This window comes from Orycteropus afer, unplaced genomic scaffold (genome assembly GCF_000298275.1).
Source record: "Orycteropus afer afer isolate SDZICR_OR568_19922 unplaced genomic scaffold, OryAfe1.0 scaffold00062, whole genome shotgun sequence".
Lineage (NCBI taxonomy): Eukaryota > Metazoa > Chordata > Mammalia > Tubulidentata > Orycteropodidae > Orycteropus > Orycteropus afer.
This window is the reverse complement of record NW_006921649.1, coordinates 6,480,804-6,504,587: the sequence shown is the minus strand read 5'-3', so window position 1 is coordinate 6,504,587 and position 23,784 is coordinate 6,480,804. Positions and strand designations below refer to the sequence as shown.

General features: G+C 37.2%; 1 protein-coding gene across 1 annotated transcript in view; it reads right to left on the bottom strand.

Annotated features, from left to right (window-relative positions):
* The window catches only part of RARS1 (arginyl-tRNA synthetase 1), a 43,925-nt gene extending 22,370 nt beyond the window's left edge, over nt 1-21,555 (bottom strand). Inside the window, exons 1-9 of the mRNA XM_007939742.2 lie at nt 21,511-21,555; nt 18,227-18,361; nt 13,812-14,000; nt 12,214-12,322; nt 11,143-11,243; nt 10,575-10,696; nt 6,496-6,616; nt 4,321-4,450; nt 3,298-3,402 (exon numbers count right to left, since the gene is read on the bottom strand). Coding sequence (XP_007937933.2) covers nt 3,298-3,402; nt 4,321-4,450; nt 6,496-6,616; nt 10,575-10,696; nt 11,143-11,243; nt 12,214-12,322; nt 13,812-14,000; nt 18,227-18,361; nt 21,511-21,555 — 1,057 coding nt within the window. The remainder of the gene's footprint in view (nt 1-3,297; nt 3,403-4,320; nt 4,451-6,495; nt 6,617-10,574; nt 10,697-11,142; nt 11,244-12,213; nt 12,323-13,811; nt 14,001-18,226; nt 18,362-21,510) is intronic.
* Between the last annotated feature and the right edge of the window lie 2,229 nt (nt 21,556-23,784).

Sequence of the window (23,784 nt, the reverse complement as noted above, 5' to 3'; positions counted from 1 at the left end):
ACTACGCCACCAGAGCTCCCATGCTTCGGTTAGGTGCACCTTAGTCTTCAAAGAGGTATCTTTGCTCTTTAGCACTCTAAAGAAGTCTTTTGCAGCAGATTTGCCCAGTGAAGTGTAACAATGACATCTGATTTCTTGACTGCTGCACCCATGGGTGCTGTCTGTGGATACAGGTAATATGACAATTTCAATCTTTTCCCCATTTATCATGATGCTTCTTATTGGTCCATTTGTGAGGATTTTTTATTTTAGGTTGAGGTGTAATCCATATGCAGACTAAGTCTTTAATTTTCATCAGTAAGTGCTTCAAATCATCTTTACTTTTAGCAAGCAAGGTTGTATGGTCTGCATATCACAGGTTGTCAATGAGTCTTCCTCCAATCCTGATGCATTCTTTATGGAGTCCACCTTCTTGGATTATGTGCTCAGCATATAGATTGAGTAATTATGGTGAAAGGATACAATCTTGACAATCCTGATTTTAAACCATGCAGAATCCCCTTGTTCTGTTACAAGGACAGCCTCCTAGTCTAGGCACAGGTTGTTCATAAGCATAATGAAGGGTTCTGGAATTCCCATTCTTCTCAATGTTATCCATAATTTGTTACGATCCACAGAGGCGAATGTTTTTGCATAGTCAATAAAACACAAGTAAACATCTTTCTGGTATTTGCTTTCAAAAGATCCATCTGACACGAGCAATGATATATATTCCTCCCTCTACGTCCTCCTCTGAATCCAGCTTGTGTTTCTGGAAGTTCCCTGTCAATAACTGCTGCAACTATTTTTGAATTGTCTTCAGCAAAAATTTATCTGCATGTGTATTAATGACAGTTTGATAACTTCCACATTCTATTGGATCACCTGTCTTTGAAATGGGCACAAATATAGACCCTCTTCCAGTTAGTTGGCCAGGTAGCTGTCTGCCAAATTTCTTGCCATAGATGAGTGAGTGCCTGCATCATGGAATCTGTTTGTTGAAACATCTCAATGGGTATTCTGTCAATTCCTGGAGCCTTGTTTTTCACTAATTCCTTCAGTGCAGCTTCAACTTCTTCCTTTAGTACTATTGGTTCTTGATCATACGTCACTTTCTGAAACAGATGACCATCAACCAATTCCTTTTTGTACAGTGACTCTGTGTATTACTTCCACCTTCTTTTGATGCTTCCTGCATCATTCAATACATTACTTACATAATCTTTCAATATTGCAACTTGAGGCCTGAATTTTTTTTTCAGTTCTTTCAGCTTGAGAAATGCCAAGTGTTCTCTTCTTGGTTTTCTAACTCTAAGTGTTTGCACATTTCATTATAATAAATGACTGTCTTCTCAAGCTGCTCTTTGAAATCTTCTGTTTGGCTTTTTTATCTTGTAATTTCCTCCATTTGCTTTAGCTACTCTCCATTCAAGAGCAAGTTTCAGAGTCTCTTTTGACATCTACCTTGGTCTCTTCTTCCTGTTCTGTCTTTTAATGACCTTTTGCTTTCTTCAAGTATGATGTTCTGATTGTCATCCCAAAATTCCTCTGGTTTATGGTCACCAGTGTTCAATGTGTCAAATCTATTCAGCTTCAACTTGAACTGGCATATGAGAAACTGATGATCTGTTTCACAGGCAGCTCCTGGCCTTGTTTTGACTGAAGATAATGAGCTTCTCCACCACTTTTTTCCACAGATGTAGTCAACCTGATGACTGTGCTTTCCATCTGGTGAGGTCCTCGTGTATAACCACCATTTATGTTGTTGAGAAAGGTATTTGTGATGGTTAAGTCTTTGTTCTTTCAAAATTCTATCATGCAATCTCTAACATCATTTCTATCACCAAAGCTGTATTTTCCAAGTACTGGTGATTCTTTGCTTCCAACTTTTACATTCCAATCACTAGTAATAATCAATACATCTATATTGCATGTTTGGTCAACTTTAGACTTCAGGAGTTGGTAAAAATCTTGTTTCCTCATCTTTGGCTTTAGTGGTTGGTGTGTCAACTCTATGGCAGTAGGCTTTTTTTTTTTTAAATTTACAAGAAGGTAAACAATGTCTGACAGTCTCTCCTTTTGTGATGACTACTGAGCTTACTATCACAAAAAGGTAGTCTATCAGACATTCATTGCCTTCTTGTAAATAAAGAAAAACTTCACTGCCATCCAGTCGACTCCGACTCACAGTGTCCCTATAGGACAAAATTCAACTGTCTCATAGTGTTTCCAATGCTGTATATCTTTACACAAACAGACTGCCTCATGTTTCTCCTGCATAGAAGTTGGTGGATTCAAACAGTTGACCCTTCGGTTAGCAGCCAAATATGTTAACCACTACATCACCAGAGCTCCCTGTTAAATAGACAAAGAAAAACAAAAAATGCAAACCAGAATCCAATCAAACTTTTTTTCTTTCAACTTTAATGTGATTTGGGTCAAAGAGCAAATCAGTTTTCCATTCAACAATTCACAAGCATTGTGTCTCATACCATCTATTGGAATCCCCTCAACTAGTATCACTCATCCTCCCTGTGATTGTTTCCCTTTCTTCCTTCTCTCCTAACCCTTCCTGCTTTCTGAACTTTGGCCTTGGGCAAATGCTGCCCTTTTGATCTTGAATGATTGATTGTTCTAAGGAGTATGTACCTCCCTAGTGTTACTGTTCACCTGGTAGAACTTATAGTGAACTTATATTTATTTGGCTTAAAGTTGAAATCACGGGGTGAGTTTGGTTCCAGGTCTAAATGATGACTAAGGGCCATACTCTCTTACACCAGTCTCTGTACGGCCATGTGAGTTTTGTGTTTTTTATTAATCAAACTTCTTTAGAAAAATATAGATAGAAGGACTATATTAAATGAAACTCTGTGGGAAATTCTATAGGGCAAATGGCTCAGTTTCTTCAATAAAAGAGAGGAAAAAAGGAGGAGGAATCTTATGGAGAGCAAACAAATGTTAGGTGAAAACTTTAAATAAGCTAATAATTTAAAAAAATTGAGTCAAAACTTGGAAAATTTGAACCCTAACTATTTGATATTAAGAAATTAATATTTTTGGTGTGATGATAATGTGGTGGGGAGTGTGTATGTTGATTTTTCAGAGGTACATGAAAAATTACAGATGAAATTATAGGATGTAAGCAGTGTGTATGGAAGATAGAGATACAATAAGATAGACTAGTAGTCATAACTGCTGAAGCTAGAAGATGGATACATGGACTTGAGGGGGGTCAATGTACTATTCTTTCCACTTTCGTTTAAAAATTTCCATAATAAAACGTTAACAAAAAAAAAAAAAAAAAGGAATAATGCTTACCTTTATCTTCAAATTCCTTTACAATGTCATTCATCCTATCTTGATAGAAGGATTCCCCCCTCTCTATTAAAGAAATGTCCAGTGCATCATAGATTTTATTAAACTCTAGGAGAAAAATGTGACCAAATTAAGAAAATGTATTATAATTTAAACACACAGGAAATATGTAGCCTACATTCAAAGTAATTTATTTAGTTAATTGAGACTTTTGGAAGGAAAGAAATTAATTACAAAAAAAAATGCATGATATGGAGGATATTTAGAAAACATCAAAGATACACATAACAAAACATTAACACTGAGTAGAATTATAGATTTTTATTTTTTCCTGTCTACGTTTTTTTTCTAAAAGGAATATGCACTTCTTGTATAACTTAAAAAAAACCTTATTCTTAAAAAATGTGAATGAGTGAAAAAAAAACGTTTTTATTTGAAGATCAAATACTTAATAAATTTTCCTAATCTGTATATATTCTGTCTGTTTAGCCATAGTACCATACCTACTACAGCATTATAAAACATTTTCCTACCTAGTACTGCAAACTAGCCATCATTAGTCTTCTTTTTCAAAGATCTACTGACAAGTTTATCCATTTATTCTTTAAAGTGACTTTGTCAAGTATGAAACCTTGAAACTCTTTTAACTATATTCTACAAATATATTTAGAGAACTAGGGAACATGGTATGGCATTCTTTTGAAACATTCTATTACCTCCTCTTTTATACACATTTTCTGAAAACAGTGTTTTATAAGTAATGTTGGTACTACATACAGGTTCTTTTCTATTCTATTCTCCAATTAATTTTTGCTGAGTTCCAAGAAAGTTAAATTTTTAATCTCCCTGTCTTATTAAACTTTCTTACTAGTTCTTTCAATTTTAAAAAAATATTTTAAGAAAACAAATCTATCTTCTAGTGCACAAAAGTTTAAAATGCCATTCGAGGTCAAGTGGAGTAAGACTCAATGGAATGATATGCAATAGCATTTGCTATTGCTTTACGAACAAAGTTCAGAAACTTACCTTGGCGGGAAACATCACAAATAAGCTTCCAAGCTTTTATGATATCTGGATTTTTACTCTGGAGTAGAACTACACACTGATACGCTCGCCTCTTAAATTCTTCCTCTGTATCAAATCTCTTTTTAGATTCCTGCATTTTAAAAAATAGTAAGGTCATAAAAAGATCCAACTCTGTATTTCTAGAGGTAGGGGAAGAATGAAGAATTTGCTTATTTCTCAAATAAAAGAAAAAGAAAATAAAAATTCAAAACTCCAGAACAAGTGTTCTACCTCAGAAAAGGTGAAAATAGTTACAAATGAATGTACCAGAAGACATTATATTTTGTGAAATCAGTTTTCTTGAAAATACAAAAATTTCACTTCACTTTTCTCCTACTTATCTAATTTACAAAAGCCCTTTAAGTACTTTTGTGTTGTGGTATAGTGCCTAAGGCATATGGCTGCTAACTAAAAGGCTGGCGGTTTGAACCCACCATCCATTCCTCAGAAGAAAGAATGGGCAATGTACTTCCATAGACATACCGCCTTGGAAACCCAAGGAGGGGTCACTATTAATCAAATTGACTTGATGGCAGTGAGTTTGTTTTTTATTTATTTATTTTTAAAAAAACAGAGATAAATTTTCCGGGTTCAATTCTCCATTTTGGATATGGATTTGGATGAGCAACTTTTTTTCTTTCATTAAATGAAAATTATTCTCATTATTTCATTTCTATTTTGAAAGCAATACATGTTTACTGTATACTTTAAAAAATCATTGTTAATCCTGCTATTTGGTGCATAATTCCAGATACATCTTTGCAAATACACATACGTGTTTTAACAAAAATTGGAAATATATATGGCTTTCTTTATCCTGGCTTTTAAATTACTAGCATATTATAAGCATTTTCTTGCACTAACAGATCTGTCTTATTATATTCAAATCACAGAATTCAAACGGGTGATTATAATACTGTTACACTAATTTCCTAGCAGTGAACATTTAATACTTTAATTTTTCTTAGAAAACACAACACAAAAACAAAACATGAAAAACTCATAAAAGTTTACTCTTTAATACAGTAATCTTATTCCTTGACATAAGAAAATCATTAAAAAAAAATCTTTATGTACAAAGTTGTTTACTTAATTTTCTATAATAAACAGTATCATGAAAAAGTTTATGATAAAATGTTAAATAAGTACAATACTAAAGAAAAACATCACTAATGATTTATCAAATGTTGGCATATGGATAGGTCAAGGACTCAGAGAAAGTTGACAACAGCAGATAACTTAAAATTGGATTGTGTGTAAATCTGTCTTTTAAAAAACTAATCTTACACTACACCTTGCTGTTGTTATATGCCGTCGAGTCAGACCCAACTCATAGCGACCCCTCCTTGGGTTGCCGAGGCAGTATCACTATGGAAGTAGATCGCCTAACCTTCCTTCTGAAGAGTGGCTGGTGGATTTGAACCGCCAGCCTTCTGGTTAGCAGTCAAGTGCCTTAGACACTACGCTACCAGAGCTCCTACACAACACTATAAATATATAAAATAGAGAGGAGAACAGCAGCATCAAAAATTTAAATAATAAAACTCATTTTAATTAACAAACTCCTAACTTCACTTAGGAAGGTTGGGCAATCCTACTTTTGTAGTGATACTGCCTCGGAAACCCAAGGAGGGGTCGCTATGAGTCGGGGCCGACTCAACGGCACATAACAACAACAACTTCACTTAACACTAGGTAATGTGGTAGAATTTAATTTTTAGCATACATCAAAAAACAAAGCAAAAAAGAACTAAGGGTGACTGTGAAATGTACGTGTGAGGGAGTGTAATGGCTCTTCCTGCATACACTATCAAATACAGTGGGTCTAGTAGCAAAAATTCAGTTTTTTAATGAAGTTAATTCAATGTATTGGCCTTTATTTTTTAATCTGTGTGTTGCTATATTACAATTGCAAAGCCAGTATATGCAAGTGTATATTCATTAAATAGTTTAAATTCAAGAGTGTCACTTATCTCAAGAGATCAGGATATGGGTGAAACAAAGGCCTCTGGAAATTCACCAACTTTTATTAAACTCCATAATAGCTTTAAATACCATTTTGAGCTCTTTAAGGAAAGTAAGTAATTGTAATGAATGGTAAACACACAAACATTATAATAATAAATGGTATCACACCTTATAAAAGGCCTGAAGATCCCCGATAGGAGGTGAAACTGTTAGATAATCTGGAAATTTATCTTGCAGGTGAGCGATGAGCATTCCAAATTGTGTTCCCCAATCTCCTACATGGTTTAATCTAATACCAATGAGAGAACATGAAATCATTTAAAAAATGATAAACATGCTTAAATAAGAACATGCTTACATTCCATTACAAATCATCAATGTTTAGGTGTCCTGGTGGCACAGTAGTTAAAGCAACTGGCTACTTACCAAAAAAGGTCAGTGGTTTGAACCCAACAGCTAGCTACTCTGTGGGCGAAAGATGGGGCAATCTGCTTCAATAAAGACTTAAAGCCTTGGAAACCCTATGGGGCAGTCCTACCATGTCCTATAGGGTTGCTATGAGTTGGAATCAACTCAAAGGCAATTTTTTTTTTTTGGAATAGCACACTTAGTAGCACATTTAGTAGTAATTTGTTTACTTGGTTGTTTCCCCAATTAGTTTGCAAGCTTCACTGAGAGGCAAAAACTATGTCTGTTATATTTAGCATTGTATACCCAGGCACAGGGGCTTCACAAAGTGGGCATCGAAGATCTGCTGGATGAAGTTCCTATCAATGAATGGTGATCTCTTAATTGTGCAGCTAACTGTGACAATGACAGCTGAAACCAATGACATCGTTACCACAGTTTTATGGAAATTTAACTTTTTAACCAATTATCTTAAGTGTAATTTAAACCAGTCATTTCCAAATATCAATGGACAAAATTTTTCAAAATATATGTCAATCCAAAGACTTCTCATCCCTCTCTGCTTTGATGTAATCCCAAACCACCAAGTCATTTCTCAACTGGAGTATTATGATAGCTTCCTAACTTATTTCAAGAGTCTCCCTTCTTTGCCTCACTTGTTCATAGCAGCCTGAATAATCTTTCAATAGATCACAATGCTTCATTAATTAAGACTTTCCATTGTCCTGCTGGGTGCTGAGGTGGTTTCAATGGTAACCTTATGTGCAACAGAACGAAACACTGCCTGGTCTTGCACCATCCTCACAATCCTTGCTACGCTCAAGCCCATTGTTGCAGCCACTACGTCAATCCATCTGGTTGAGGGTTTTCCTCTTTTTCTTTCACCATCCACATTACCAAGCATGATATCCTTCTCCCGGGACTAGTCTCTCCAGACAACATGACCAAAGTACAAAAGGTGGTTTCGCTATCCTCACGTCTAAGTAGCATTCCAGCTGTATTTCATCTAAGACAGATTAGTTTGTTCTCCTGGCAGTCCATGGTATATTCAATATTCTCTGCCAACACCACAATTCAAAGGGAATTAATTATTCTTCAGTCTTTCTTATTCATTGTCCAGCTTTTGTATTCATATGAGACAACTGAAAATACCATGGCTTGGGTCAGGCACAACTTATTCTCAAAGTGTTCTTTGCTTTTCAACACTTTAAAGAGGTCTTTTGCAGCAGATTTGCCCAATGCAATACACTATTTATTTCTTGATGGCTGCCTTCAAGGGCACTGATTGTGGATCCAAGTAAAATGAAATCTTTGACATCAATCTTTTCTCTATTTATCATGATGTCTCTTATTGGTCCAGCTGTGAGGATTTTTGTTTTATGTTAAGGCTGTAGCCTTTGATCTTCATGTTTCGTGCTTCAAATCTTTTTTGCTTCAGCAAGCAAGGTTGTGTCATCTGCATATTGCAGGTTGGTAATGAGTCTTCCTCTAATTCTGATGCTGTGCTCTTCTTCATACAGTCCAGCTTCTCAGATTACTTGTTCAGTGTACAGACTGAACAAGTACGGTAAGAGGATACAACCCTGACGCACACCTTTCCTGATTTTAAACCATGTAGCCTCCCCTTGTTCTGTCTGAATGACTGCCCCTTGGTCCACATACAGGTTCTTTAATGAGCACAATGAAGTGTTCTGGAATTTCCATATTTTGCAATGTTATATATAATTTGTTACAATCCAAAAGATTGAATTCCTTTAGTCAATAAAACACGGGTAAACATCTTTCTGGTTTGCTTTCAGCCAAGACCATCTGACATCAGCAATGACATCTCTCATTCCATGACCTCTTCTGAATCCAGCTTGAATTTCTGGCAGTTTCCAGTCAATAATTTTAGAATCATCTTCAGTAAAATTTTACTTGCATGTGATATTAATGATACTGTTCAGTAACTTCTGCATTCTGCTGGATCACCTTTCTTTGTAATGGGCACAAATATGGATCTTTTAGTTGGTCAGGTACTTTTCTTCCAAATTTCTTGACGGAGACAAGTGAGCACTTCCAGCAATGCATCCATTTGTTAGAACATCTCAACAGATATTCAAGAATTCCTGAAGAATTGTCTTCTGCCTCTTATTTCAGTGCAGCTTGGACTTCTTAATTCAGTACCACTTGTTCTTGATCATATACTACCTCCTGAAATGGGTGAACATCAGTCATTTCCTTTTGGTACAGAGACTGTTTATTCCTTTCATCTTCTTTCAATGTTTCCTTCAATCTTTCAATACTCCAAGTCAAGGCTTGAATTTTTTCTTCAGTTCTTTCTGCTTGAGATAATGCCAAGCATGTCCTTGCATTTGGGTTTTCTAATTCCAGGTCTTTGCACATTTCATTATAATACTTTGTCTTCTCAAGCTGCCCTTTGAAATCTTCTGTTCAGCTCTTTTCCTTCAATTCTTGTATTCACTGTAGCTATTCTACATTTAATAGTTAACTTTGAGTCTCTTCTGACATCCGTCTTAGTCTTTTCTTTCTTCCCTGTGGTTTTAATGCCCTTTTGCTTTCTTCATGTATGCTGTCCTTGATGGCACCTCATAACTCATCTGGTCTTTGGTCATTAGCGTTCAATGCGTTAAATCTACTCTTCAGATGGTCTCTAAATTCAGTTGGGATATAATCAAGATTGTATTTTTGCTCTTATGGACTTATTTTTCTTCAGCTTTAATTTGAACTTGCATATGAACAAATGATGGTCTTTTCCAGTGAGCCACAGTCTTGTTCTGATTGATGATACTGAGCTTCTCCATCATCTCTTTCCACAGATGTAGTCAATTTGATTCCTGTGTATTCCACTTGACAAGGTCAACATGTATAGTCATCCTTTATTTTATTGAAAAAAACATTTGCAACGAGTATCATTGGTCTTGCAAAATTCTACCATGCAATCTCAGGTGTTACATCTATCACAAAGGCCATTCTTTCCTAATTTTCACATTCCAATCACCAGTAATTATCAACATTTCTTGGTTGTACGTTTGATCAATTTCAGACTGCAGAAGTTAATAAAAATTTTCAATTTCTTCATCTTTGGCTTTAGTGGTTGATGTGTAAATTTGAATAATAATTTTATTAACTTAGTCTTCCTTGTATATGTATTGATATTGTCCTATCATGGCAGCACTGTATTTCACGATAGATCTTTTTGAGAATGAATGTGACACTATTCCTCTTTAATTGTCATTACTGTTATAGTAGACCATTATGACTGTCTGATTCAAAATGGCCAATACCAGTCCATTTCAGCTTACTATGCCTAGGATATTGAGCTTTATGAGTTTCATTTCATTTTTGACAACTTCCAATTTTCCTAGATTCATACTCTATATAGTCCACGTTCTCAATGGATATTTGCAGCTGTTTCTTCTCATTCTGAATCTTGTCACATCAGCAAATGAAGCTCCCAAAAGTTTTACTTCATCAATGTTACTAAGGTAGACCCTACAGTTAGAATAAAATTCCAATTTTCTACCATGGCCTACAAAGCTCAACATAATATTCTTTTTGCTTACCTCTTTCCCTATTAGAATATAAACTCCTGGTATACAGAAAGCATTCAATAAAGATTTTTGGAATGAATAGTGGAGCGTTTTTGTTGGTTTTGCCCCTACAGAGTCTAAAAAATCATTAGTTGGAAAGCAGGGCCCCAGGAGATTATTTATTAAAAAAGTTTACTAGGTGATGATGAAGCAGAACTAAGCTTAGGAACCATTGATTTAATCCAAGATATTTGTTTAAATGAGATGTTTCTTTAGCAGTACCTAAGCAAAGACAAGAGTGCATACCTTAGCACATTATATCCTGCAAATTCAAATAGGCGGCACATGCTCTCCCCTATGATAGTTGACCTGAGATGGCCCACATGCATCTCTTTAGCTATGTTGGGAGAGGAAAAGTCAACTATAACCTGTGACAGACAATAAAAAAAAATTTTTAAAAGAGGGATAACATTTTATTCTAACACATGCACATTCTTTAATAACATAGTAACAATCTCAGACAAAAATTAGCTTGGGTTGTAATTCAACTGCGTTAGATTTCTAATGAATCTACTTATACATTAACTGAAAAAGAATTAAATTCATTTACAGAAATTATCTATCTTCTTTTTCAGCGATACTTCATAAATGTCAATTAGCTACTTCAAGTTCTTTGTGGAATTAAAAAAAAAAAAAAAAATCATGTTTTTTTAAGAAGCAAGACCCAGGAGAAAGGCTACATTTCAGTTATGTCCATAATTCCAAATACTAATGATTAAATCTTAATACAAAAAAGTAAAAACCCTTTCCAAGTTATAGGACTTCCCAGATAGTTCTAAAAGATTAATATTTCAATAGAAGATTGTATTCACACCTTTTTATTCTCTCCAAGAGCAGGTAGTTGAACTCCATTCACCAGGAGATTGGTCAACTGTTCTGATACAAAATCCTTCCTTAAGTGGACATTAATAAAACCTAATGGATAGCAAAGGAGAGAAAATATTAGCCAGCCTCTCTCAATTTCATAGCTGTCTCCAGAGAGCTGATGTAGCTCTGGCAAAACTCTCCAGGATTCCAATACCACTTGGGGCTTTGACTTGAGCCCTCTTGTAAGCTCCCTACCGGAACATCTATTTCAAACCTTCACCACTCTCCTGAAAGCTTCCAACTTACTTCAGGTCCCCTTCACTCTCAACAAATGATTTATGTGCCTCTTAACAGAAAACAGAAGGTCCCTTTTCTACTGTTTATCTGTCATTATCTTATCTATTTCTTTTGCTGATGAAAAAATTGAATCACAGGGAGGCAAAACAACTGACCCAAGGTCAGGAAGCTAAGTGGTAGCTGAGTGTGGTATATGAGTCTAGATTAAAACTTCAGTTTCCTAACTCACAATCCAATGTGCTTATACCATCTTGTTCAGTAGAGGTTTCCCTGAATTATGATGAGGCTCTATTCTGACAATTCCATTATAAGTTGAATTTTTTTTTTAAGTTTTATCATTGTCTTTTATTATCAGTTATTTTTATAAATTCTATCTATATTTGTCAGTGTCATAACAATGTAGAACATTGCCTAACTTTCTGTCTATTAGAATTCTCTACATCAACAGACTTCACTGTAGATCAGGCCATAGCCTGCTAAATGGCAGTGTGTTTTGATCAGTAAATCATAAAATTAAACATCTGCAAGTGAATATCTGAGAATGACAACATTAGCATATTATGCACTGCAACATTTATGTAGCACATATTACTAATGATAAAATGTAAAAAAAAAAAAAAGATATTTGTTAAGTTGGGGACTATATGAATACTAGTTTTTATACTGTATATCTTCTTTTTTTTTTAAAGGTTTTCTTTCTTTCTTTCTTCTTTTTTTAATTTCGGAAAGGAACCAGCCAGCGTCACTATAACTATCTAAGAAGAATAACATTAAGTCATACCAGGACCAGCAATTTCAACTTTTTCAATACACTCATTGCTTGGAAGGTGCTTGGTAATATTTTCAGCAATTTCTCTCGGATTAACTTTCTGTTCCTTGGTTTTGAGCATCTATAACACAATATGAAATAATTAATTACACAATAGGTTTTAGTAAATTACTTGGACTTGGAGATGCATAACTGACAAAGCATGACAAAGGCAGATGCATAAAAGTCCAATCATCTTATGAATATACAGATTAACTATCAACAGTGTCAAGAAGACAAAAGTATCAAAACCACATGATCACCATTTCAACATGATTTGAAGCACATACTTCTTGTTACGTGCCATCGAGTCGGACCCTACTCATAGCAAAACTCCTTGGGTTCCCGAGGCAGTATCACTATGGAAGTAGATTGCCCAACCTTCCTTCCGAGGAGTGGCTGGTGGGTTTGAACCGCCAGCCCTCTGGTTAGCAGTCAAATGCCTTAGGCACTATGCTACCAGAGCTCCCAAGGCACATACTCAGGACTTTTATTTTATGAAGACATAACCAATTCCACAGTTATGAAGCCTGATGAAGCATATTTGTATTTCTAATTTTCAAATCATGAAAGTGGCAATATTCAAATATGAGTAATAAATACCTCCTGCCACTGAGTTGATTCCAACTCACAGTGACTCTACAGGACAGAGTAGAACTGCCCAATAGGGTTCCCAAGACACTAACCTTTACAGAAGCACAGGTGACAAATAGCACTCTTATAATACTTAACACCAGAAGCAGAGGTGATAAATAGCACTCTTATAACACTTAACCCCAATGTAGACACATAAACATTGTCCAAGGGGAATGTCTGGACTCTGTTTAGATTAACTCTTTCCTATTCAGTAAAGGAAGGAAAATTGAAATATTAAAGCCAGAGGCAATTAACCATTAACACATTTGATAATGTAGCTATTAAGCTAGAGAAATATTTTGACTGAAAATGAAAGACTCAAGTCCCACCTCAAAAACACCAGTTGTATCAAATATTCCCTAGGGATGCCACATGATATATGGCCAACTTTTAGTCTCTCATCTCCCAATACTCACCAAGAAGACACAGTGATCCTAGATGCAACATGAAGGAAGTACTAAAACTTAGTGAGTGGTTTTAAGTCTAAGTATTGCCTTCAATTGCTCAAAGTTGTCTGTTTTTTGAAAAGGGGGCTCCAGGTTTTGAGTAAAAATTTGTAGTAGCATAAGGATAGGATGATGGTACGAGAGTGTCTCATATCTCTACATTGATACCTAGAAATTTTAAGTTTAATTTAAACAAAAATGGGAAGCACATACCTTTGGTTAATACAGCAAACCTAAGACCTCAAAACAGCTACAATTATACGTAACCACTCTAGAATATATATTGAGAATACATGTAAAACTTAACTGAAAATTCAAATTTGTGTTTTTTTAATGAAAAGTGTGCATCCTTTCTCAAATTTTTCAGAACTGTTGAAAATGCCCTTTTCACTGAGGATTTAGTTTTATATTATTTACATAAATGGCAGGATGATGATAATACCCTTAATAAGATCAAATCACCAAGAATGATATATAACAATACATCACCTGAGAAATACCCATAGCACTGTTGCACTGATAGTCTCCAAACTTGGGCTGTTGACTTGGTGTGACTATCAGAGGAGGATTTTCCAAATCTGGATACGCAGACTTAATGGCACAACCAAAGACTTCCTGTAGGCGGCTATTGATGTTAATCATATTTTTAGTTGGTCTATTCCTTTCTGCTTGAAGACTCTATATAGGAAAAGAATGGAAATATGTCAGTAAAGTGCTATATCATCACACAAAACTTTCCCAAATATTCTGAGAAACCTTCAAATGTCTGAACAACTAAAATATAACATGTACTTCAAGAACCAAAATATAACCTCTACTTATAGTACAGTGCTCTCTTATCTAGGTTATACTGAAATAATTCACAGAACAAGTTCATAATACAGCATCTATGATTAGGTGGTTAATGCCCTGAGTTCATTATTTCTATGCTTCTTTTGTCAGAGGAAAAACTGGGAGTAGTAGTTCCTCCCAATCTCTGAGAAAATAACTGTATAAAATCCATCCTAAATAACTTCAGATTAAATGGACTCAATGGACAAAAAGAAAATGTATTCTATCAAAATGTTGGCCTCTTTAAGGCATGAAATGAAAAGGAGCAGCAATGGTATTATCAATACAAAAACATCAGAAAAACAATTTTATCTTACTGTTTTGATAATTTCATGTTAGACTACTCCTACCTCCTATTTCTCCTTTTCTCTGGAGTGGAATATATTTAGTAAAGATGGCTAATAATTACTTCTACAACTGCACTTATGTGGTAGTTAAGGTTGTGTGTCAACTTGGCTAGGCCATGATTTTGAGTACTAGGCAGCTGAATGCAGTTATTCACCATGATGAGATTCAAATCAATCCCATGGTGGAATCTGTTGTAAGCAGCGAATTAGTTGCCTTTGGTGTGTGGCCTGCTTCCAATATATATGGGGAAGCTTTGAGGAAGACCTCTAGCTTTTTGGCACATCTGGATCCTCCATCTGGCCAAGTCCTCATTTCAGCAGCCTGCCAATCTTAGGATTGCTCCTGGACTTAAACCAGTGGTTTGCCGTGTGCCTGATGATCTTCAGATTGTGCCATTCTACTTGCCGACCTTGGGTCTGTCAGCCTTAGGAGCAAGCAGCTGCCTGAGTTACGACAAGCCTCCAGCTCCAATGGGCCTGGAACTGAAGCCTAAGGTTGAGGGGCCTTCACCCAGCCCCTAGAACCAGCACTCAGAATTTGGACTTCTAGCCTCCTAAACTGTGAGAGAATAAATTCCTGTTTGTTAAAGCCATCCATTTGTGGTATTTCTGTTATACCAGCACTAGAGAACCAAGACAATTTATCACACCATCTCAAAATGATTTGTTTCCTCACTAGACTTCTGGATTCAGGGAAAATTCATGGATATAACTCTGGCACCTACCATAGTAGCTTCCATGTAGCAGGTTATTAAGAAATGGTGAATAAACACTCATATGCTTTTAACAGAATACAGATGAAAATACTACCTACAAATTTATGTTAACACTAATCATAATTTTATGTGAATCACAATGTCAATGATGTCTAGTATTAATGACAACAACAATGAAAGTAATATTTAAGAACTGTGTCAAGAACTGAGCCAAGTGTTTTATATGCATTACCAACAAAATTTATTTTGTTACTATTATCATCATTTTCATATTGGTTAGAGATTAAGAAACATTCCAAAGATTAAAATAATAACTGGCAAAGTCATTTAAACTTAGGTCCACTGAAATACAGAACCCAGTTCTCTGCTTCCATATCATCCCTCTCTCTGCTGAAAGGAAATATAGTCTTAAAACACTAAAACATTAATTTTCCTTACTCTTTTCATAAACATCAGTCCATTGACTCCCCTCTGTAGTGACATACTGAAAAAGGGGAATATACACATTTTACAATTTAAAGGTCTCTAATAGCAAATACTGGGAGCTCTGGTGGCGTAGTGCCTAAGGCACTTGACTGCTAACCAGAAGGCTGGTGGTTCAAACCCACCAGCCACTCCTCGGAAGGAAGATAGGGCAATCTACTTCCATAGTGATACCGCCTCGGAAACCCAAGGAGGAGTCGCTATGAGTCGGGTCTGACTCGATGGCACATAACAACAACAACAACAACAACAACAACAGCAGCAGCAAATACTAAAGTTATTTAGATATAATCATAGGACCCCAAATCCAGTATAAATCTTAATCCTTGTAATTTTAATGAATAGGGTACAGGTATGTATGTATATATATAGTTATTTAATAAAATCCCCTGTACTTGATTTTTCCACCATGCAATTTAATATTTGATCATAATCAATTTAATACTTATCTCCCTACTTGTTTTATATGTGCAAGTCTTTTCTCATCAAAAATGGTAACCTCCATAAGTTAAAGAACACTACATATGGTATATCTGACTTACCTTGATACAAGCATTCAGAAAACTTCATATTATGAAAAAAAATTACATTCTAAAAATAACATACCTTATGAGAAAAATTGAGAAAACTATTAAAAATCTATTTAACAAGAGCACTGTAACAGCTAATATTTTAAAAAAATCTTTGCTGTTAAGAAGATATTCCTAAATAAATACTAAATAAATATAAGACTATTTCAAGAAAAGGTAAGAATGCCACCAAGGCATAACAATTGGTCTCTATTCACCTGGAACAACAGAGGAATAGGAGGAGGAAATGGAATGTGTGGCTAACTACCTCCATGAACAACTGCCTTCTCTGCCACGAGGCCAGAAGAACTGGATGGTGCTTGGCTATCATCACTGAGCTTTTTGATTAAAGATTCCACAGAAGAATCCTGATCAAAGAGGAGGAAATGTAGAATAGAATTTCAACTTCTATGGACTCCACCCTTTCTGGAGCCATGGAAGGAAGATAAATCCCTAAAACTACTACCCTGAGATAATCTTTAAACCTTAAACCAAAATTATCCCCTGAAATCTTCTTAAACCAAATAACAGTTCAGCTTAACCAGTAAAATATGTCTGCCTTTAGCACTACGCTCTTTTAAAAACTATTATAGGGGATCAAATTGACAAGAGCATCTCAAAAGATTAGATATGAAACTTAGGGGGCAGTGAATTTATGTTAATGAGGGAGGAACTGCTCGGAAAGGAGGGTGAAAATGGCCAAATAATTTGAAGAATGTAATCAATGTCACTACATTGTTCATGTAGAAAAGGTCGAAATTATTTTGTTTTGCCATGTATATTCTCAACAAGAAAATAAGTAACATTTAAAGAAAAAAGAAAAGATAATAGTTCAATGGAAAAGGACATAAAGAATAGTCGAGGTTGCTGAGTTAACCAAAATAAGGGACAACCATCCATTAAGTGTTTCAAAGGTAAAGCCATGTGGCCAAAGTGAGCCGGGGAAGAAGGTGGGATGAATGGGTGTAACACACGGGACTTGATTCCTCTGAGGCTTGTTTCCAATTTGTTTGTGTACCTTGTGTTCAGCTGCTGTTACTCAGTAGTGCAAAACACTTGTGGCTGAAAGTAGTATACACACACAGAACAGTAATTATGGGTGTGAGGCCATACTCTGGGATGGTGTCATCAGCAGACCTGAAAGACAGGCCAAATAACTGAAACTCTGATGCAAACTCATGTTTTTGACAAAACTGTGATACCAGTTTAGATTAAGAGATCATTAATTAACAAATATAGCACAGGCTACATGGAAAAAAAAAGATTTTGAAATATTAAGTAAAAAAGTAACAAATGTAAAATATAAAAATGAAACCATATAATATAATAAAGAACTTAGGGCAGAGAAGGAACGTAGGTATATATTGAAACATTTCCTTTAGGATAGAGGCAATGACTTAATAATAACAAAATACACATATTTTAAAAGGCACAGGTATAAGCTAGTGAAAGAAATGTCTTAACCCTACTTGAATCTCTCCTGCAAGACATCTTCAATCCATTAATTATAGCATTTACTAGGCCCAAAGCTTATTAAGCTATCTAAACATTTAATGAGGTAACGTTTCAAAAGCCCTGAAAAGATGATGCTAAAAAGGACACCACCAACTTCTCCACTATTTGAACCAACCAAAAACTCAGTCATAATCAGAGAAAATACTGGCTTTTTCCAAATTCCATAGGGTATAGTCTTAGCATTTTCAATGACATGGGTTTTGAAAAAATCAAAACCCACTGCCACTGAGTCGGATCCGACTCACAGCGACCCCACCTTGGGTTTCTGAGGCAATATCACCACGGAAGTAGATTGCTCAACCTTCCTTCTGAGGAGTGACTGGTGGGTTTGAATGCCAGCCTTCTGGTTAGCACTCAAATACCTCAGGCACTATGCCATCAGAGCTCCCTGGGTTTTAAAATGATAAAATAACTGAAACTGTAGAATAATCCTGAGTACTCACCCTTCGAAGAATATTTACTCGATATTTTAATTTTAAATTCTCTGCTTTCAATTGCTCCAAATTTGGAGAAGCTTCTAGACAACCACAATTTTTCAGGCGATCGATTTCAGCAGTGAGAAACTTAATCTCTTTCTCCTGTGAAAGAACAGGAACTTTCTTCAGTCCAATATACTTGATGACTTCCATGACATACATTATACCATAAACTGTATTGCCCCATTTCCTCTTCCTATCAGTGCATGGCAGAGGTGATAAGACTGATGGACTTTCTTTTTCACGTTATGATTTTTCCTTTGAGGCTTTTACTGACATGAGAATATTATCCTTCATAAGAGAAATCAAAGTACAGGTATTGCCCGCTTTTCAAAAGTTAACTTTACACCACTTCTTTTTTATGAAAAACCTACTTAGTCCTGTTTTTGCTAGCAGCCATCTGAAATAAATCTGAAGAGGGTTTTCACTTTTAAGAGAATAGTGTGTGCAGAGTTGGTTTTGCAGCCAGCTGTTTATATAGTGTGCACCTTGAGCAGTGAGTGACATCACCAAACTTCTTCCCCAGGAATTACACTCAGCATCAAGCTGCCACAGCTTTGAACTGTATGTGTGAATACTATAGTGTTATTTTAGGTTTACTGTTATTTGGTATATTTGCAGGTTATTTTTTGAACCTTGGAATGCTCAATTCCCATATAAATTAATGGTAATTGCTTGTTTGTTTTACACCATTTTGGCTTATGAAAGGTTTCACAGGAACGCTCTACTTTCAGATAGTGGGGCAACCTGTACGTGTGCTGGGGAGAGAAAACGAGTATTAAGCATATAATGGGATAAACCTCCTATTCCTGGCTTCTTTAGCTCAATAAACCACTTTGATTTAGTTAGAGTATTAGTTAACTTTAAAGGTGACCAACTTGTTTTTAAAGAGCTCTGTGGTTCAGTACTTAAGTGCTTGGCTGCTAACTAGGTCAATGGTTCAAACCCACCAACCGTTCCATGGGAGAAAAATGTGGCAATTTGCTTCCATAAAGTTTCAACCCTGTTCTCATCAAGTAGGCTGCCATATCTTTCTGCTCCAGTGTGGCTGGCCCGTGGGTTGGATTGCTGGCTTTTTGGTTAGCAGCCCAGCACTTAACCACCATGCCACCAGGGCTTCTTTTTATAAACATTTCAGCCTTGGAAAGACAATGGGGGCAGTTCTACCCCCCTATATGGTCATTTTAAGTTGAACTTGATCAGGATCTCAAACCTTAGGACTTAGAGCTGTTAAAAAGCAAATGCCTTGTCACATTCAAAATAGCTTTAGTGTATGCCTTTTGGTTTTTCTGGGACTAAAGATTTCCTCATTTCTTCCTGTCTTCTTTGTTTCCAGTGTCTCAGATCCTAGATTAGCTTTTTACCTAAAACTAAAGACATGTCAGTTCAGAAAGAAATAAAACTTCCAATCCAATTGCCAAACTTAGAGGGAGAGTACTCACCTGAAATTTCAGAATGTTAAACAGCCAAAACACATTGCCATAAATGAACATATATTATGTCTCAGACATTGAGCAAAACATTTTTCAGAAATTTTCTTCATAATCTTATCAGGACCAACTGAGATGGTAATTATATCTCCATATTGACAAGAATATGGGGCTCTGAACAGCTAAGGAACTTGCCAAATCATTTGGCTAATTTGTACTTTGTGACTGCTGACTTTATTAAACCAAAGTACAAATTAACTAAGTGATTCAACAAGTTCCTTAACTGTTCAGCATCAATTCCCCTTATATAAGAGAACTGTAAACTACCATTCTATCATCCTTCCCATCATGGTATAAGAAACAATTAATTGATTCCACTTTTATAACCTGTGACTGTTTCCCTACAAATACTCAAAGCAGAAACTCCTGTTTGTCTGATGATGAGGCCTGCTCCATAGGCTTTTTTTTTTTTTTTTTTTTGGGTGATTTGGGTGAGTTTACAGGGTAAATTCACTTTTCACACAGCAGCTCACATACACTTTGTCTCATGACATTGACTACTATTTCCCACAATGAAACAGCTCTCTCCCACTTCCTCCCCATAGTTATCTCTTCCCTGTGTCCTTCCCTGATGCATTCCTGCATTCCTACTCCCCTCACCATGCCCTTCCGGGGTCTGATACCCTGTGCATACACAGCCCTTCTCCCATGATTGTTCTCTCCAAGGAGGGTATCTACCTAATATAAATGTTCAGTTCATATGCCTGTCTTTTGTTTGTACAAATTAACGAAGTGATTCAACAAGTTCCTTAACTGTTCAGCGTCAATTCTCCTGATATAAGAGAACTGTAAACTACCATTCTATCATCCTTCCCATCATGGTATAAGAAACAATGAATTGATTCCACTTTTATAACCTGTGACTGTTTCCCTACAAATACTCAAAGCAGAAACTCCTGTTTGTCTGATGATGAGGCTCTGGAAGCCACAGGAGAGGGTTCAATTCCAGACGTAAAGGGCAACTGTTGTTGTTGTTGTGTGCCGTCGAGTCGGCCACCGACTCATAGCGACCCTTCCTTGGGTTTCCGAGGCAGTATCACTACGGAAGTAGGATTGCCCAACCTTCCTTCCAAGAAGTGGCTGGTGGGTTTGAACCGCCAGCCTTCTGGTTAGCAGTCAAGTGCTTTAGCCACTATGCTACCAGAGCTCCTAAAGGGCAACTAGGGGCCACAGTCTCAGTGGTTCCATCAGGCTCTATCAGACAGGCAAATCGGGTCCTTTTTTTTTTTTTTAATGATTTTGAGTTTTATTTCACATTGTTCTCCACTACGGGCTTTCAGGAGATCTTCTTGCTCAGTGTCATACAGAATGGTGACTCAGATGTAAAACAGACCCAGGTCTCCTGATACTATTCCACTTATCAAGCTCCCCTTCAAAACGTGTGTCTATGTAGGGAGGGAGGTTGTAGAGAGATTTGTAAACAGACTCCAGCCCACCGGAGACGATGACTTGGGGAGGTCTGGGAGAGGGCGGGACCCTCCACTTTATCGGATGTCACTGCCAAATGGGTTTCGGAATGACGAACTCTTTCTCTCCCACCCTCTCCCTCTCCGTTTGAAGCGGAAACTGAACCCTGGGGAGGGCGTGCGCCTCCGAGCCACTTCAGGCCCGAGTCTCGGGGCCCCGCCACCGGCGTCTGAAGGGACTAGGACGACCTCCGCCTCGTTGCTGGGGCGGCCCACGCTTCTTGGGCGGGAATCCGGGCCAATTCCCTCTCCTCCCAGGCTTTCCACCCCCTACCCCAGTGCCACGTGGCCCGACCTGCTGCAGTAGCCGCGCAGAGCACTGTGCCACCTGCCCGTCCATCCTCACGTCAGCACCGCACATACCAAGTGGCCGGAAGCGGAAACGGCCAGTCCTGCCCGGAAGAGGAAACCCCCTCTTGTCCCGCCGATTTTGGTCGGATCGGGTGGCATCTCCTCTGCTGCCTCCTGGCGGGATCCTGGAGTCACTGCGAGGAAAACCCGCGGGAAAATCTTTCTTCGGACGGGGTTGTAGCCCTTGGATTGCGATGTTGGGATGAGGAATGAATTGAGGAGAATGTATCAGCACTGCCTTGTGGTTGGACTGACTTGAACAGAGGTACTTACCTAGAGCTTCTGTCTCTCGACAGTCTTAGTTTGCCCCTCTGTGAAATGAGCATCAAACCAAAAAACAAACCCGCTGCTGTGGAGTCAATTCCAACTCATAGCGACCCTACAGGACAGAGTATAAGTGCTCTACAGGAGCTCTGGTAGCATAGTACCTAAGGCACTTGACTGCTAACCAGAAGGCTGGCGGTTCAAACTCACCAGCCACTACTCGGAAGGAAGATGGGCAATCTACTTCCGTAGTGATAACTGCCTCGGAAACCTAAGGAGGGGTCGCTATGAGTTGGGTCCGACTGGACGGCACATAACAACAGCAACAACAGGGTTTGCAAGCATAAATCTTTACGGAAGCCAACTGCCACATCTTTCTCCTGCAGAGCGGCGGGTGAGTTTGAACTACACACTTTCCAGTTAGCAACAGAGCCTTTAATCACTGCGACGTCAGGGCTCCTGAAATGGACATAGAACTAATTAAATCAATTCATTTATTTAACAAGCATGTATGGTGCCAGACACTCTTCTAGGCGCTGGGGATACAGAGACAACAGGAGACAAGGTCCTTGCTATCATGGAGGTTTCATTCTAGAGTGAAGAAATATAATAGACCAAATAAATAAATAAATAACAATCTTAGATGATTTTAATTGCCCGGAAAGTAATGTGATAGAGTGATTTGAGTCAGGGGAGTCCCCTGAGCAAGTGACATTTGAGTTAAAAATCTTCAGTGACTAATTTAGAATGTAAGTTCTATAGAGCAGGCGATTGCAATCTACTTCCATAGAGATACTGTGCCTGGGAAACCCAAGGAGGGGTCGCTATGAATCGGGTCCAACTCGACCGCACATAACAACAATTTATGGAAAATAGTCACTATATTAATTAGTTGCTAAAGCTAGTCCTCTTTGTCAAATCAACCATCCAAATTAGATTTTCTTTTTTCAGGAAAAAACTTTGTAAATGTCCTGAGTCAACAGCTAGATTATGAAGACAAAAAGGAAGGGAATTGCAAATGAGCCAAGGTTGGAGAAACTGGCAAACTTCTAAGTCAGAGCAAAGATTTTTAATTGTATTGTAAGCATAGTGGGAACTGTTTGAAGGTTTGGATGGGGTGGTGGTGAGGTTTGATTTTTATTTTTCAAAAGGAAGGATTTGGCAGTAGTCCAGGTAATGAAGAGAGACCAAAGTGGCAGCAGATAAAATGGATGATTCATGATGAGTTTTTGAAGTAGATTTGACAGAACTTCCTGTTAGACTCTTGTTGTTAGGTGCGGTGGAGTCGATTCCATGTCATAGTGACCATATGTGGCCAACTAGAACAACTTTCTAGGCTGTAATCTTTACAGGAGCCGATTGCCAGGTCTTTTTCCTCAGAGTGGCTGGGTGGACTTGAACAGCCAATCTTTAGGTTAGCAGCGGATCACTTGACTGCTAACCAGAAGGCTGGCGTTCAGAACCACCAGCCACCAAGATTCCTTCCTTGCTGTTGGCGTAGGAACCCAAAAATGAAGACATGGAATAGGAGAAACAGAGACATCTAAATGAGACCAGAAGGAAATGAAGAAAGCTAGAAAAAGAAAGATTATCGAATCCTTAAGTTTTCCTTCCTGTGGCAAAGTTTTAATGACCTGAGTCCAATTATACTATATTTGTTTCTATCAGGAATAATATTTGCTTCACCATCATATTAAATGCTTTTTACTAGTTTTTAATTTTTTTTTCAATCAACCCATGGTAAGGAAAGCTTATCATTACAGCAATGTGTAAATGTGATACACTGCTTTAAACTATATTAAAAAAATAATAATGTAACTAACAAAACTTAGAAAGTGCTGCAGGGGGTTACAGGGAGGAGAAAGAGAAGTTATATACCACAGTTTCCTCTTTTTTTTTTTTGTTCCCTCCCCTCCCCTCCCATCCCTGGTAACCAACAAAGAAAATTTCCTTC